Source organism: Sturnira hondurensis, unplaced genomic scaffold, assembly GCF_014824575.4.
Source record: "Sturnira hondurensis isolate 20B ecotype Veracruz unplaced genomic scaffold, ASM1482457v3 Scaffold0014302, whole genome shotgun sequence".
Taxonomy (NCBI): Eukaryota; Metazoa; Chordata; class Mammalia; order Chiroptera; family Phyllostomidae; genus Sturnira; species Sturnira hondurensis.
Genome location: NW_028086933.1, coordinates 371,194 through 387,779, shown reverse-complemented (window position 1 = coordinate 387,779; position 16,586 = coordinate 371,194). Strand labels below are relative to the sequence as shown.

At 37.8% G+C, this 16,586-nt stretch overlaps 2 protein-coding genes across 2 annotated transcripts in view; one reads left to right on the top strand and one right to left on the bottom strand.

Moving 5' to 3' along the window:
• The window catches only part of CTNNA3 (catenin alpha 3), a 1,522,505-nt gene extending 1,517,223 nt beyond the window's left edge, over positions 1 to 5,282 (bottom strand). The window contains exon 1 of the mRNA XM_037062679.1: positions 5,132 to 5,282. The gene's annotated coding sequence lies outside the window, so the exon portion shown is untranslated. The remainder of the gene's footprint in view (positions 1 to 5,131) is intronic.
• Positions 5,283 to 13,624: 8,342 nt separating this feature from the next.
• Positions 13,625 to 14,288, top strand: LOC118998458 (dynein light chain roadblock-type 1-like). Its single transcript, XM_037062649.1, has one exon. The coding sequence runs from the start codon at positions 13,660 to 13,662 to the stop codon at positions 13,948 to 13,950; it is 291 nt and encodes a 96-aa protein (XP_036918544.1). The 5' UTR covers positions 13,625 to 13,659; the 3' UTR covers positions 13,951 to 14,288.
• The last annotated feature ends 2,298 nt before the right edge of the window (positions 14,289 to 16,586 follow it).

Here is a 16,586-nt window from a genome sequence, read left to right as displayed (position 1 = left end):
GGGAGATGTAGCAGTTCTACCTAGTACATGGAAACAAACACAAGGAGCCTGCCAAATTGAGGAGACAAAGAAATATGGTCCAAATGAAAGAACAGAACAAGACTCCAAAAAAAGAACTAAACAAAATGGAGACAAGCAATCTATCAGATGCAGAGTTCAAAACACTGATTATAAGGATGCTCAAGAAACTTAGTAAGGGCCTCAACAGCATAAAAAAAATCCGCTCAGAAATGAAGGACACACAAATTATAATAAAGAACAATTCACAGGGAATCAACAGTAGAGCCTGAGAGGCCAAGAATCACATCAGCGATTTGGAACATAAGGAAGCAAAAACTACCAATCACAATGGCAAGAAAAAAAAGAATTCAAAAGATGAGGATAGTGTAAGAGTCCTCTAGGACAACTTCATGCATACAATGTTTGCAACATGGGGATGACAGAAGGAGAAGAGAGAGAGCAAGAAATTGGAAACCTTTCTGAAAAAATCATGACAGAAAACTTCTCTAACTTGGTGAAGGAAATAGACATTCAAGCCCAGAAAGCTCAGAGAGTCCCCAAACAAGATGAACCCAAAGAGGCCCACACTAAGACACAACATAATTAAAATGCCAAATGTTAAATACAAAGAGAAAATCTTAAAAACAGCATGAGAAAAGCAGATAGTTGCTTACAAGGGAGCTCCCATAAGATGATCACCTGATTTCTCAAAAGAAACTTTGTGGGCTAGAATATATTGGCAAGAAATATTCAAAGTGATGAAGAGCAAGGACCTACAACCAGGATTACTCTACCCAGCAAAGCTATCACTTAGAATCGAAGGACAAAGAGCTTCCCAGCAAAGAAAAAGCTAAAGGAGTTCATCATCACCAAACCATTATTGTATGAAATGTTAAAGGGACTTATTTAAGAAAAAGAAGATCAAATTATGAACAATAAAGTGGCAATAAATACATATCTATCAACAATTGAATCTAAAAACAAAAACAAAATAAACAAGCAGAACAGAAACAGAATCATAGACACAGAGAACATTTCAGTGGTTGCCAGATGAGAGAGGTTTTGGGAAGAAGGGCAAAAAAGGTGAAGGGATTAAGAAGTACAGATAGGTAGTTACAGAATAGCTATGGGGGTGTAAAGTACAGCATAGGAAATAGATTAGCCAGAGTACTTATATGCATGGCCCATGGACATGGACAATGGTGTAGGGGTTGTCTGAAAGAGTTGGAGGTAGGGGTTGGGTGGAGGAGGACAAAGTAGGATAATTGGGACAACTATAAGAGCACAATCAATAAAATATAATTTAAAATAAACAAATGGATTGGAGAAAAGTTAGATATAAGTATTACCAGAACAAGAGAGAAAGTTGAGAAATAGACTCTAATCGAAATCTAGCTTATGATAATGATAGCATTTCAAATTAACAAGAAAAAAATGATTCTTAAATAAGTCATATTGGACCACCTAAATAAACATTTAGAGGAAAAATTATAGTAAAGTTGGTTTCCAGCCTACTCCTTTGTTCAAAATCATTTCCAGATATAGCGAAGATTGTAAAATTCTGAAAGCATAAGTGAATTTATGCATAACATCTTTATGTGTGATAATTAAGGTGAAAAGTTTCTTTCTAAGTAAACACAAAATCCAGAAGCCATAAAGGTTTAAAAATTTAAGTACAAATTTATCTTTCTATGTAATTTAAATATAAAACATAAAAGTAAACAATAAATTGGGAGAAATACTTGCTACATGTTAAACAGACAAAAGTTTAATTTGCTTAAATTACTATAAGAGAATTAATAGGAAAATGGACAAAGTTTATAAAAAGGCAATGTAAAAAATACTCTGCACTAATAATAAAATATTTACAAATTGTTCAACCTTATTCATGATTAATTAAACACAAATCAAAAAAGCAAGATATTTTCACCTATCAGACTGACAAAAGTGAAAATTTTTGATAATTTGATCAAAGCAGGTAAGAGTTGGGGACAAAAGCTCTCAGCATACACTGTTAGTGGTAGTATAAACTGATATGAACTTCTTGAAGAGATAAATAACAATAGTTCTCAAATTTTAAATTATGTATACTATTTAACCCTTTAATATTTCTAAGTAAAGTCAATACTTATTAAATTTTACAATGAACATTCCTTCTGATCCAAAAATTCTACTTCCATGAGTTTATCCTAAAGATACACTCATAAAAGTACATTAAGACATATGAACAGGGATATTCATTACAACATAGCAACATGGAAAAACAAACAAAAATATTGAAAACAACAATCATATCCATCAATACAGAATGGGCTAAATAAGTTATGCTATGGACATCATAAAGTTGAAAAGAATGAGGTAGGTCTACAAGAATTGCCATAAATCTGAGGGCCGCCATTTTGGCAAGAGACGAAGCGGCAGCGGCTTCTGTCGAGGGGACAGCAGGTCAAGAGCTGCTGGTGCCCCTTTTCCCTGGTCCCAGCCCCAGCCCCAGTGGAACACGAGTGCAAGTGCATCCCACCACCACCTTCACCATGGGGCTGTTGGCAGCAAAAAAAAAAAAAAGAATTCCCATAAATCTGTCTTAACTAAATATAACTGTCCTACATGGGAGAGAAATGGGGACACAAGATGCCAGTCAATATGTATAACATTAGATTGTACGTTTTATTCTATTTTTTTAAGATTTCATTTAGTTCTTTTTAGAGAGGGGGAAGGGAGGGAGAAAGAGAGGGAGAGGTCAAGAAACATTGGTTGCCTCTCACACATCCCCAACTGGGGGCCTAACCTGCAATCCAGGTATGTGCCCTGACTGGGAATCAAACCAGCAACCTTTCAGTTTGCAGGCTGACACTCAATCCACTGAGCCACACCAGCCAGGGAAGACTGTACCTTTTTATTCTTGACCTGAATTGGGTTCTGTAAATGAGCAAGAAGAGCAGGATGCATGGATATTGTATAGGTAATCAGCAAAGCCTATCACAGATTGATTCTTAAAATCAGGAGTTCTTTGTTCTTTGTTTATGTTCTTTGTTCTTTGTTTATTGTTCTTTGTCAACAATACTAACTGTTGGTTTCAGGGAGAGGTGAAGGATTTTGACTCTGACATGTAGCCATATTGATTATCTGTGAAAGTCGTTAAGTTGAATTTTGTAAAATAGAGGGAATTCTGTACTTCTAAACACTTGGTGTGTTGCTGTCTTATGTGCCTGTGCCTGACAATAATGTTTTGCATATAAGAGACACTCAATAAATATTGTATTTGGTGAACAAGGAAACTTACACTGTCTTAAACCACAAGTGGCAAACACAAGGCCCATGGGCCAAATCCAGCCCTCCACCTTGTTTTATCCGTCCCGGCACCTTGTTTCTACCCCATGGCAGTGCCAAGCTCCTTGCCCCTAGTTAAGGAGTAGTTACATTTATACAGTCCTAAAATTACATTCGGCCTTTTGAAGGTAACCGTGAGGTTGATGTGGCCCCCAGTGAAAATGAGCTTGACATCCCTGCCTTAATCAAGAAACAGTTTAAAAAATCTTAAAAATCACAACTATTGTCTTTAACTCTAATGTTCTCTTGTTCAAGGCCACACTTAAGAATAGAGCTTACAGAAATAATTGTTGACACAAATACAGACACACACTATGATATCTACCATAGCACTTAGGGGTTCAACAATGATTAATAAAATTATATCCATTTACCTGGAAGAATATTATACAACAATTTAAAATAACATCTATGTAGAATAGGTATTATTTGGGAAATGTTTTGGTACAAGGCTAAATGAAAAAGCATGGTACCAAATTTTATCTGTAATACTATCGCAATTCATTGTAAAGCCATGCAGAGGAAAAAGCCTAGGAAGAAATACATCAGTAAGGTTACAGATAATTTTTGTCTGTGCTTCCAAAATTCATACAGTGAGTATTATACATATTATTATTATAAAGAAACAAAAATAGGTTTTACTATAAAAATTCCAATATTTTAGTCAAGAAGGAAGACAAATTATGTATAGAAGTAACAAATCAAAATAGCCATTTCTATACTCTGTATTTTGAGTTTCTCCATTTAACAAATTTATCCTGTGTTACTATGAGTTAATTTGTTTGTAGTGGGTAATAAAATTTTAATACCACATCCAAATATGCCATTCAAATTAGACTGCTGATAACTCATGTCTCCAAATTATTTTCAATAGGTTGACCTTCCAGTCTGCCTAAACAAGCTAGCCACTACCCAGAACCAAGGCTAATTTGAAATACTATTTTTCCCACTTGTGTGTTCTGAGAATCATTGATTGGATATCATATGTCTTCAGAGACATTGCAACAGTCTTTCCTAGTGGTGTGTATCAGTGACTCAGAACCTCTCCGGTCAACAAACTTCCTGATGCCTAACCTAAATGTCTCCTTATTTCCATTCAAACCCTCTCCTTCTAGTTCTGTCCTCTGTGCACCCAGGAACAACTGCTCGGTCACTCAGACCCCAGAGAATAGTGACCTTCTCTTTACATTACTGATTATGTATCACAGCCCATATTCATTCCATATACTGTGATTTCTATTTGATAATAAATGGTGGTAAAACAGTTCTGAGAGATTTCTCAACCTCCCAACATTACTTCCTATTATAACACAAATATATAAGATAGACATTAAATTGAAAAAATAATACTTCTGCCACTCTGCCATTTGGAAAAGCTTCCAATTATTGTGAATAGGCTTTTTTAGTTGAAAGGAAAAATCCCTTCAAACATTTTCTATCTTGCCTTCTTTTTCCCCAGCTCCATGCCAAAGCAGAAGCATCCGGGCCATATCTTATCTTTGCCTGCACGGTATCGCAATCAGCTTTTTATAGCCCGAAACTCTCTGAATGCAAAGCACGGCATTGGCCACTAGCTTCCCCTGGCACTAGTTTGAAAGTTATTTATAACTTTAAAATTAGCGTGAAAATCTACATTTCTCATCATAACTATTCAAAACATTCCCACTTTATACAATAATGTGTTCTTTAATTCAGAAAGAAATCTCACACTTTAAACCCACGACATATAACTAGCACAGAGCAACTCAAGGCAGAAGAAAGGAATGCACTACGTCCAGCTCTTTACAAATCTGACACTTACCTTTCTGTTGCTTCCTAGAAAGTAAATGTGTTTAAATTCAGGTCTTGTAGGAAATTATCCAAAAAGAGCCTTTTTTTTTTTTTTTGGTGGGGGGAGACTTCCTGGTTAGTCACAGAGTTACAGAGCAACAAATTGAGAGGCAGTGACAGTGGCGCAGTCACTTCAGCTGAGCGTCAGTCACCCAGGGTAAGAAAGAAAGGGGAGGTAACAAGGCAGGGTGGGTGGTAGCTAATCCTGAACCACTAGCCACTGACCTCGCTGACAGCTTGTTACTGAAAATACTTTGTTGAAAAAGGCCAGACACATACTTTGCCCCGAGATCTACAAACATAGCTGTCAGGAAGCTTTGAATAAGTTAGAGTTGCATTTCTCAAGTCCCTTTCTAAAGTAAGGACCCTTTACATCCAGTTAAAGCTGAAGGCTGAAATGATTGAGAATAAAGAATAATAAAGCAAAGATAACAGAAGTCCCAGCATCCTAGCATCCAAAGATCAGTTATGTCGAGTTCAGCGTCTTCAGCACCATCATAATGTGCCACATCTGATGTGGTTTTCCTCTGAAATCTCACCTGCCTCGTACCCTTGCCCCAGATACTACACTCTCCGCTTTTAGAATTTACGTGGAACCACACAATCACCAGGAAAGAATGTAAAGTGAAAATTTACCAAAAACTCCACACGTAGAACCATTATTAAAGTTGCCAACAAAACAATTTTCTCCAACAAAATTTCTTTCTTCTATGATTATTCTTTTTCATATTTTCTCTCCCCCTCCCTTTTTATACCCTCTCCCTGAACATCTTAACACTCACTGGGACAGCCTCATATATTCCTGTATACGCTTTATCGTTTCATCAATTTTTTGACACCCCACTTGAACTTGGACTGCATTTCCTTAGACGTTATTACCATTTTTGTGACCCCCTTCCAATAGTTTCTAAAACAATAGGTGGTAACTTGTCCTAAAATGGAGCTACTCATTTCAGTTCTGGCATTTCTGTTCTTAAAAGGCTGAATTCAAAATAAAAAGAAGGCATTCATTTATTAGCTCCACAGGCAATTTCAGAACAAATATTAGGAAGCCAAGAGGAAAGGGAGGATCTGGGGACTGTCAGAAACAGCTATGAAAGGAGTTTCATTTCTTATGATTTGTAGGGAAACTAGGAAAATTACCATATTTTATGTAGGTTCCTTTAAAATGTGCTTAATTGGCATTACATTTATCTAAAGATTCTTAGTTGCTAACATACTGTCCTTCCAGAATTTTTTAAAGCAGCTTTTTCCCTAGAGAATCTAGGAATAGCCTCTTTTCACAGTGAACACAAAGAGTAAGTTTTATGTCTCTCAATCCATCTTTTCTTGAATAAAGAATTCACTTGACACTTGCAAAATAGAAGTTTTTGTTTTAGAACTCTAATAATGAATGTTTTCCAAACCCAGACTGTTGAATCGAGCCCAAGATATCCAAATTCTATTACGAGCCAGCCTGCCGCCACTGTAAAACCACTACCTTTCCTTTCCATCTGCAAAGTGGAGATGAAAACCCCTGTTCTATCTGCTTTTCAGGAGACAAGTGAATTGAATGGATAAGATCTGAAGTACTTCAAATTACACTGAACTCCTCAGAGATGCATACAGATGCAAGTATGACACTTGATGTTATCAAAACAACTAAATATTATAAATATCTGAAATATAATTTTAAAGTGCACTATGGAGTTCTTTTAACTCCTTTATAAAAATGTCTGCAGCCTCCGAGATATTTTTATCTGAAGTATTTCCCGCTGTAGCCACAAGAGGTCCTCCTCCTAGCAATTCAAATCACGTCAGATTTGATGAGCTGAGGCCCCAGGGTCTTCTGTGCTTACATCCGTTTGCTGACAGAAAATACAGATCACCTATGTCAAGCTCCCATAGCTAACTATAGGGTGGCAAACAAAACCAGAAAAAAATCTGGCTTTCTCTGGGTGATCACTGAAGCATGCTGAACACTAAGGAGTTCCTGTAAACTACACAGCCACTGCATTTTGCACTCTGGCCCCCATCCAAATTTTAATTTTCTTCTTGTCACCTAGCCCAGTCTTGTTCAGTATTTATTCTCCTTCCCTATTTACTTGTTTCTTTTTTATATACATCCAAAACTTTAAAATTTTGGCTTGCATTCCTCTTGCAGGCAAACAAAGGTTAGGAACAGAAGAGTTGGGAGAAAAGAGAGAGAATAAATCAGGGCTGTTGTAGCAATTCTCCCAAGGTAATCAAAAGTGTGTCTTTGGCTCTTGGTATCAGGGCTGGCCCCAAAGAGTCCCTCACCCACATGTGCTAAGAAGCCCCTTGAGGCAGAGGCTGTGGTAGGAGCCAGCTAGGGAATGAGAAAGGAGGCCTCCACAAACAAGATATTTCTACCCCAATCAGCATCCCCTCTTGGAAAATAAGTCCTCCAAGATGCAATGATCAGAATGAAATATAGTTTCTAAAATACACTAAAGAATGAGCATAGCTTTTGTGTGAATCCTAAGTCCATTTTGTTCTATACATGATACCTCAAAGGTCTGGCAATTTCAGATTGGGGCTTTAAAAAAATGTGTAATTTTCTGAACAGCTATCATACTATTTAAAATAATGTTTAAAGCTAAGGATAATTTCTGTTCATGATAATTAAAATTATTTTATTCCAAAAACATGTGATAAATAGTACTAGCACTTCAGTGGGTGTTTTAGGTGAAATCTAAATGAATCTGCTCCTGTTTCAAAGATTTTATGTACTGTAGCAAAAAGCTGTTTCCTATTCTCCCTTGTCAACCAACCTGTTATTAACTACTAACCAACTCTTCTTAGTCACTGAGAAAAACAGAAGCCACCTGGGGAGATGTCCCATGTCTTCTCGTCATCAAAGCTACAAAAGCACATGCATCATCGAGCCTCGTCTTCTATGCCTTCCCTCCCATTTCAATGCAAGCAGTGCTCTGCTCCTTCCAAAGGCTAATCTCTCCTCTTCTGCTCTGGAGGCCTCCTTCACCCACCTTCTCAAGGACTCTGCTCCTTCATTACCACCCCTTCTCTAATGATCAGCATAAAAATATGCCAAACAAATTCTAACTTAAAAATATCAAACAGAAGCATCAGCTTCACCCTACGGTTCCCTCCATGCTCTCCTCCCAGCTCTCTGCTGTCTTCATCACTAAGGCTTCCCAAATGAGTTGCTTACCGTCCCTACTCCTTTACCTTGCATTCATTCCACAACCTGCTCCGTGGAACTTGTGTCCCATTCACCGCCCTGATTACAAGGGCCAGTTGTAAGTCTACCAACAACTTTCATGTGGCCAAGTCTGTATCAGTCACCTCAGGGGTTATCTCATCCAGTCCTAGGTCTTTAAATGAGATCTGTAATCAAATGTGGAGTGGGACTTGAACTGTTGCTCAGAATTGGCAACTAAGGCTCAAAATGAAATAAAATGAGGCCATCTGTGTACCACGCACGCTAAGAAATTTCCAGCGTTTGAAGCCAGACACCTCACTTAGGGCTTACTAAGAAGTTATCTCTCTCAAAAGAGCTGCATGCTCTTCCTCTTCCATTCCCTCTTCTAGCCCCAACATTAGTGGAAAAGTTTGGAGACTTGACAATTAAGGGAATAAGGCCAACCAATTCTCCCTTCTCAAAGATATTAGAGAAGTAGTAAAAAAGTCAATCTTGTCCCTTCTAATTTCCAGGTCCCTTGAGAGAATATCCGGTCAGTGCTGGAGGAAGTATAAATGTTGAAAAATCTTAAACTGGAATAAGATGGACATTTTAAAATGGACTAAGTAGACTTCAAAGCACTGGAACTGGCCGGTAAATGATGGAGCCCACCCAGTGTGTCATTAAGGAATGAGGTAAGGAGAGGCAACGGAACAGGTGAAATGCAGGGATTGGAGCGAGCGAACTAGTTCACCCAATAAACCAGTTACACATCCAGATGCTAGTGATTCCCAGGTTCGTATCCCCACTCCAGACCTCTCTCAGGAGCCCCAGAGAAATACGTACAACTGTCCCCTCCACTTGCATAGCTAATACACATTTCAATCTTAATTTGTCCCCCAGAAAAGAATTCTTGTTCTTGCTTCTTAAACCTGTTTCTCTGTAATTCATATTCTAGTGATTGGTACCATTGCCTAATGGCTTAAGCCAAACCTAGGAGTCATCCTTCATTCATTCTTTTTCCTTACAATCACTAAGAATTGCCATTAATCCTACTTCCAAAAGTTATCTTTAATACATCCATTTGTCTCTATCTTCCCTGTCCCAACTGTTCTGAGGTATTTGCAATGCATTATCTGCGTAGCATCTAAGGGACCTTTCAGAACATAACTTTGCTCATGCTATTCTGCTGCTTAAAGTCACCATATGGCTTCCTATTATAGCAGAAAATCCAAATTCTTTACCAAATTTTCCAGGGACTGCATGATCTGCCTTCTGTCAACCTCTACAACCTTGACTCACAGCACTCTTCTATCTAGTTCAGTAATTTAGACTACACTTTCTGTTCACAAAGTACCCAAGCTTCGTCCCTTAGGGCTATTGCACTAGCTGTTCCCCTGCCTGAAATTGTTTTTTCCCAAGAGTTAAATGTCTAGTTCACTCTCATCCTTGATATAATCATTCACCCTCTTAGAGAAGTATTATCTGACCACCTATCTCAACTGCCCCCAGCCACTCACCACAACCTTGCATATTTATTTATTTGTTTATTTACTCTGTCTTCACCATTGCAATGAAAGCTAGGGGCAGTGGCAGGGTCCGTAAGAACATGGCATATGCAAATTAACTATAGTAGAAGGTAAAGCTCAATGGCTACAGATTTCAAAGGAGGAAGAAGAGCTGTAGAAGCAAGAGGTAATCCAGTGGGAGGGAGTTACAGTGGTCTTGATGCAGAAAGGAAAGATATCAGCATCATAAGAGAATAGTGTTCCACTAATTTTTATTTTTCCAATATCTTTCAAATCCATTGCCTCTCCATCTTTACAGCTACTACCCTGGTACAAAGTAGTTATGTCTTGTTTAGTGTCTTGTTTAGTGTCTTTATATGTTATATTTACCACCTAATTTCTCCCTCCTCCATTTCACTTTGTGTAAACCCAAATATAGCATTTAAATTTTAGTCAGGGTATATTTAGTGCTAAAATTAAAAATCTCAATTGAACTATTTCAGAACTACTGAAATTAATACATTAACTCTCTTGCCTGGGTGATAACACAAAGCTAAAATGAATGTTTTCCTCATTAATTTTCCTCATTTAATGTTCTCATGCTGCCTCAACTTTGACAGCCCATCTTGCCATTAGTCAATAACCTTAACAAGCACAGTAATTACAGTCAATCACATCTGCTTTAGCTCATTGATTACTTTGTTACTTCTTTTTCAACATGTTAATGAAAATTCTCAGCGCAGACCTTCAGGGTGACATTTCTTTTATTAATTAACCACCCTATCAGTCCTTTGAAGATATTAAACCAAAGTATCTTGTATTGAAATTGGCATTTACTGTCATTGAAACTGACTTTTCAGTTCAAATTGTTAAATAAGAGATATATTAGTTTTAACAAATTAACATAATTTTTACTTAATATGGCTTTTAATATGTTAAACTGTCTTGTCTTTGTGATTCTAACTTCAAAAGCTAGTAGTAAATGATGTAAATAGTGAGCAATCTTAAACTAGAGACCCTCAGCAAGAGGTGCAGTAGTACTGATAGCATTTAAACTGTAGAATCATTGTGGACCTCCTAAGGGTACCAATTTGAATCTACCTTTGAAACAAATTGTCTCTTTGTTCTGAGAAAAAGCAAATACAGTAGATTTTCTAGTTGTATGAATGTAAAGCAAGTCCCACCCAAAATGTGATGAAGGAAACAATTGTTGTTTCACAGAGAAATTCAGTGAGGTATATATGTCATTGCTTCTTAAAGAGAATCATCTTTCCCCTGCATAAATCTGCATAGTCCTCAAGCTCATCAGAACTCATGCATCCTTTATAAAATAAATGTTTTCAAATGTCCTTTGTTAACTTTTTGAAATAAAATTCATAGTTACTAACCACATATTAACTACCTATACTAAGGCTTTAAAATATTTTATGTATGTAAATGTTATCTATATACAAGTATATGCATTTACATAAATTATATATTTGCATTTTATTACACAAATGCTGGGGCATTCTTACAATTGAGCACATAATAAAAAAGTCACTTTTCCCCTTACGCACAGAGTCACTGTAAATGTGACAGCTACAAATATAGATTGATAAGAAATGCATTGCATTGGCAATTCAAATACAATAAGCAGCGTTGCAATAGTGATGTGATTTTTCTGAAATGGCAAAAATTCTTGATATAACATAGAACAAAGCAAGAACAATCTTCCTTTGATAAACCCAAGTGGATGCATTCCTAAAAAATTCAGCGTATATGAAACCAGCGCAAAACATAATAGCTCATGTTTATAAGTAAAACCACAGTTAGGTTCTAGGCTTAGAAAACTAGAAGCAGGACCTGCATGAAGGTACAGTGGGATATTTGAAAGCTGCAAAGGATGTGGGACAATTCATTTCAGAGGAGAGTGCCGCACACTGCAAAACCTCTAAGCTTCTTTTATTAAACAATAAATGTACCCCACAACTGTGACAACCAAAGCTGCTTGCCCTCAGGACAAGGACAAAGGGAAGGGACAGGCTATAAAATATTGCATGTTTACAAGAGTCCCAAGGCTAAAATGAAGAAGATAGATAAATGATAGATACCTATGATAGGCAGGTAGGTAGATAGATAGATGATAGATATCTATGATAGATGATAGATAGATAGATAGATAGATAGATAGATAGATAGATAGAGTAAAGGAAGACAAGAAGGAAGGGAAAAAGGGAAGGAGAGAGAGGGAAGACAAGGAATCAGGTATGGAGGGACAGCCAGAGGGAAGGAGGGAGGAAGGTACACTCTGTAAAGAGCCCTAATGGAAATGGCATACATAGCACAACCTGGAATGGACTGCTGCAGTACCAAACACATTTTTAAAAGAATAACTCAGATCTCTAGAACATATATTGAAGACAACTACGGTTACTTCCCAGAGGATGGGCAGCACCCAAAGAACCAGACCATATCCTTCGGGTGAGTGAGTGAGGTTTCTCCTGTAAAGAACGGCTATTCCTGTGTCATTTAATCTGGGAAGATGTTGATTCCAAGACAGGAATAAGAACTGAAAAGCCAGGTTTTTAGCTGAAAGGGGGAAAAGCCCCTTCACACTCTGAAGTGCCATGGTTTGAGAGCCTGGGCTCAGGTAGAAGAGACAAGCCAGAGAGTATCCCACAGTGCGGAGACAAGGTGGCAAGTTCATAATAGTGGTAGATAGGAACATACTAGAGGAACACTTTCAAATGATACCTTGAAAATGACCCAGAACTGAACCCAGGACACTGAGCATAGCCACAGTTCTATTGTAATTATTATACGTGTTGTCACTTCTTTATCCTGCCTCTTGCTGTGAAGTCTGGTTCAAATGCTATGCTGCGGAAAATTAAAGAAAGGGCCTGCTTTCCCCAGTTGCATGCAATACGGGCCTGGAGAACAGGAGCCAAAGCCGCCATGCAGCAGACCGACAAGGCTTCTAAAACAGGAAAACATGGCAGACCTCCGCCTCGGTATAAGCGACAGCCCTCCGGTACGACTAAGAAACAGCCAAGAAATACTTCAAGGGGCTGATTTCTGGCCCTCAGATATTCTGATCTATCAGAATCTGGATATTTAAAGGAATATGTGACCTTATTCTATAAAACAGGTGTTGAGGCTTGGATATTTAAGTCTTTAATAAGTGGCAGCTATTTTTAATCATGTTAACTACGAGTACACGGTATCAAGTTATATTGCATTTTAGGCAGGCTCCACCTCAATTTCAGCAGTAAGCAGGCACAAGAAAGAGAAGGGACCGAGCAACAATAAGGAGCCAAGCAAGAATAAGGCCAGAACAACTAACCAGATGATAGGACTGAACCCCAAACAGACCTGGGTAGCTATCCAGTCAAAGTGGCTTGGGGGTTAGGAGGATACAGCAAAGTTATATTTAATTAGGATGAGTTACAATGTCCAAGAACCAACAACCTAGTGAGTGGGGCACTACAGCAAGAGTCTCCTCCCAGCAGTGTCGCTATGTTAGCTGGTGGAGATGCCCCCTTTCAGGTTGTTCATGTGGAAACTGGTAAGCATTAAACAGAGAATTAGTGCCCAAGCCAAGTGCACTGGGCAGACACCCAGTCTTGCAGACTCAGCAAACATGGTGGAGAGTTAGAACAAAGGCTGTGATTCAATGCACAAAAATGCACCCAGGCTTCAGCCAGGCACACCAAATATGGGACTAAAATTCCACAGTTCATCTCCGTAGTAGATTTGAGTACTGGATCTGAATAAAGCTGTGGATTATAAACATTAGTTTCTACACAGGTGAAAGAGTTTGGGAGGTTGTGCTGTGGAGACCCGGAGTGACCAGATCAGTCCGAAATGGCAGAGGTGGAGGAGACACTGAAGCGACTTCAGAGCCAGAAAGGAGTGCAGGGAATCACCATGGTGAACACGGAAGGCATCCCTATTAAGAGCACCATGGACAATCCCACCACCACACAGTACGCCAACCTCATGCACAACTTCGTCTTGAAGGCCCGGAGCGCCGTACATGAAATTGACCCCCAGAATGACTTCACCTTCCTTCAAATTCGCTCCAAGAAAAATGAAATTATCGTTGCCCCAGATAAAGACTATTTCCTAATTGTGATTCAGAATCCAACTGAATAAGCCACTCTCTTGGCTCCACACATCATTCCTTCATTCAGTGCCCCCAAGAATAATAGTGTTAATCATGTCAACTGGCAGGTAGAAATCACCTGAGATTCCATGCAGACCAATCAAGTGGCCATGGTGGGCTGTAGCTCCACCCCATCCGACCAAAGTCATCCCCCAGCTGGCCGGTCACCCCTGAGTTCCCAAGAGGGCCCTCTTTCCTCAACTCCAGGTTTTGAACAAGAGCCTGTGAGAGGCATGCACCCCACTTCCTTCTAACCTTCAGTTCACTTTGTTGCCCTTGGAAAAGGCTGTTTTTCTTTAACTAGAAATAACTGAAACTTGAAAAAAAAGAGTTTGGGGTAGGCAGTTTTTACATAATGCAGGTTTAGTTATTCTCAGATAATCCATGCAAGTGCTGATGTCCTGAGTTGTGAAAACACTTTTCATATATTCTTTAAAGTAGGTATCTTCCCTGACTGCAGCTACACCACTGGATAGACAGAACCTTTACTAATTGGCACCTGAATAGGAATGGTCCTGTTTGGTTGTGCTACTCCTTTCAATAAAATAAGCTGAAGAGTTTAATGTTTTATTATTAGAATTCATATTATCAAATATAGATCTATTAACACCAGGTGCAAATCTGGAATTTATGTCTTGAAAATCATGCAACAGTAACTAGATAGTAGAGATTTTTAGGTACTTCTAAAAGAACCTAATTAATACCACTGATTCCAAAATAAGTAAAGTCTTCATAAATTAACAACTAGACCATAACTCAGACCCTTTCTAATTCTGATTGCTAACTATGAATTTAAATAACTTAAAACTTCTATTGACAACCTCAATAGTTTCTTCTTGTTCACATACAAAATCAATACTTTTCCTCAGAAACTAGTACAAACACTAAGAACCAAACTTTTAAAATTCAACACTGGGGTTCATATTGAGCAGAATTTCACCAAGTCTCAGGCTACTCACTAGTTTGGGAAATGCTCAAAGAAAAAGACAGACAAGGAAACTGAGTAACAAATAGAAGGGGTCGTCAGAGGATTGTTTCCAAGGAAGGCTACGATAGCTCTAGTTTTTGTTCCTCTTTTTCTAAAGAAGGTGAAGCAAAGCACGAGTTTCTGCTACTCAGCCTCATTCTCCTTGAATTTTTACAAATAACCTAAAGGCAATCAAATACACAAATAATTCTCAGTGGGGAATAATTCTAAGAGGGGAAATAAAAGAAGAATAGTATCCCAAAAAGAAACTGCCAAAGATAAAGAGGCTTAGAGATGTAGTTTGGAGACTATATTGATATTTTGTCTTTATTCCTTTACTAACTAGGAAGAAATCACAACAAATATCCACCATTAAATGGTAGAAGCACTAAAACTACTAGATATGTTATCTAAAAGAAATAATTCCCAAATTTATAGGTATTTTATAAAATACCTATAAAGACCTTTTTATCTTCACTAAGTATATATGTATTGATTTCAGAAAGAGAGAGAGAAAGAGAGAAATATCCGATTGTTTGCCTTCCATACGTGCCTTGACCAGAGACAGCACCCACAAGCTAGTTGGGTATGAACCATGACTGGGGATCGAACTTGCAACCTGTTGTTGCATAGGACAATGTTCTAACCAACTAAACAACTGAACCAGAGCTACAAAAACTTTAAAAAATATTTTATTTATTTTTAGAGAGAGGGGAAGGGAAGGAGTAAGAGTGGGAGGGAAACATCAATGTGTGGTTGCCTCTCATGTGTCCCCTACTAGGGACCTGGCCTGTAACTCATGTGCCCTGACTGGGAATCGAACTGGTGACCCTTTGCTTCACAGGCCTGTGCTCAATCCACTGAGCTACACCAGCCAGGGCTACAAAAACTTTTCAATAAGGTTTGGAAAAGTTTCTAAATACATATTATATTTCAATTTGCCAGTGCTCCAATAAGTATTCCATAAACATTAAGAGGTACCGTATTTTGCTGTGTATAATGTGTACTTTTTACCCAAATTTTTGAGGGGAAAATAAGGCTATGTATTATACATGTGTAGTACTAATTCCATAGCTATATAACTATTTTTAATTCTTTTATTTATGCTTATGCATTAAAAGTAAAACTCTAGAAAGCAATAATGATATCTGTATGCAAAATAATACCCTGGAATACAATAATAGGTTTTGTTTCTAAATATACATAAATAAATAATTCAGTTAAAAAATTAAAACAAAAGATCTTTTCCCTGAAAATTTGGACCAAAAATGTGGGTGTGTATTATTCATGGCAAAATATATAATACATATTAGTCACATTCTATTTTTTTATAAAATCAGGTCATTTGTACCCTCACTTTTTATTTTCCACTTTTTATTCTCTCTGGGCACATAGTATCTGATAAAAGAATGGATTTACAGTCTCTATGTAATCATTTAACTATATACTCACCTGATAGAAATATTGAGTTATCATATTTGTTATTATATGGTAAGATCTGCCTGTCTAACATGCTGAGGATAGGGACTTATTTCTCTAAGTGTTATCATTTGTCACGCATCAGGATCTCCTAACTAAAGCCAAAACAGCAAACAGTTTTGATTAATATTGTAACAGGGCCAAGATAATCAAGGTGAAAAAACAAATGGAGATGGAGAG

Excerpts from the sequence above, each read along its gene's own strand:
- LOC118998458 (XM_037062649.1), top strand. The coding sequence starts at position 13,660 with ATGGCAGAGGTGGAGGAGACACTGAAGCGACTTCAGAGCCAGAAAGGA.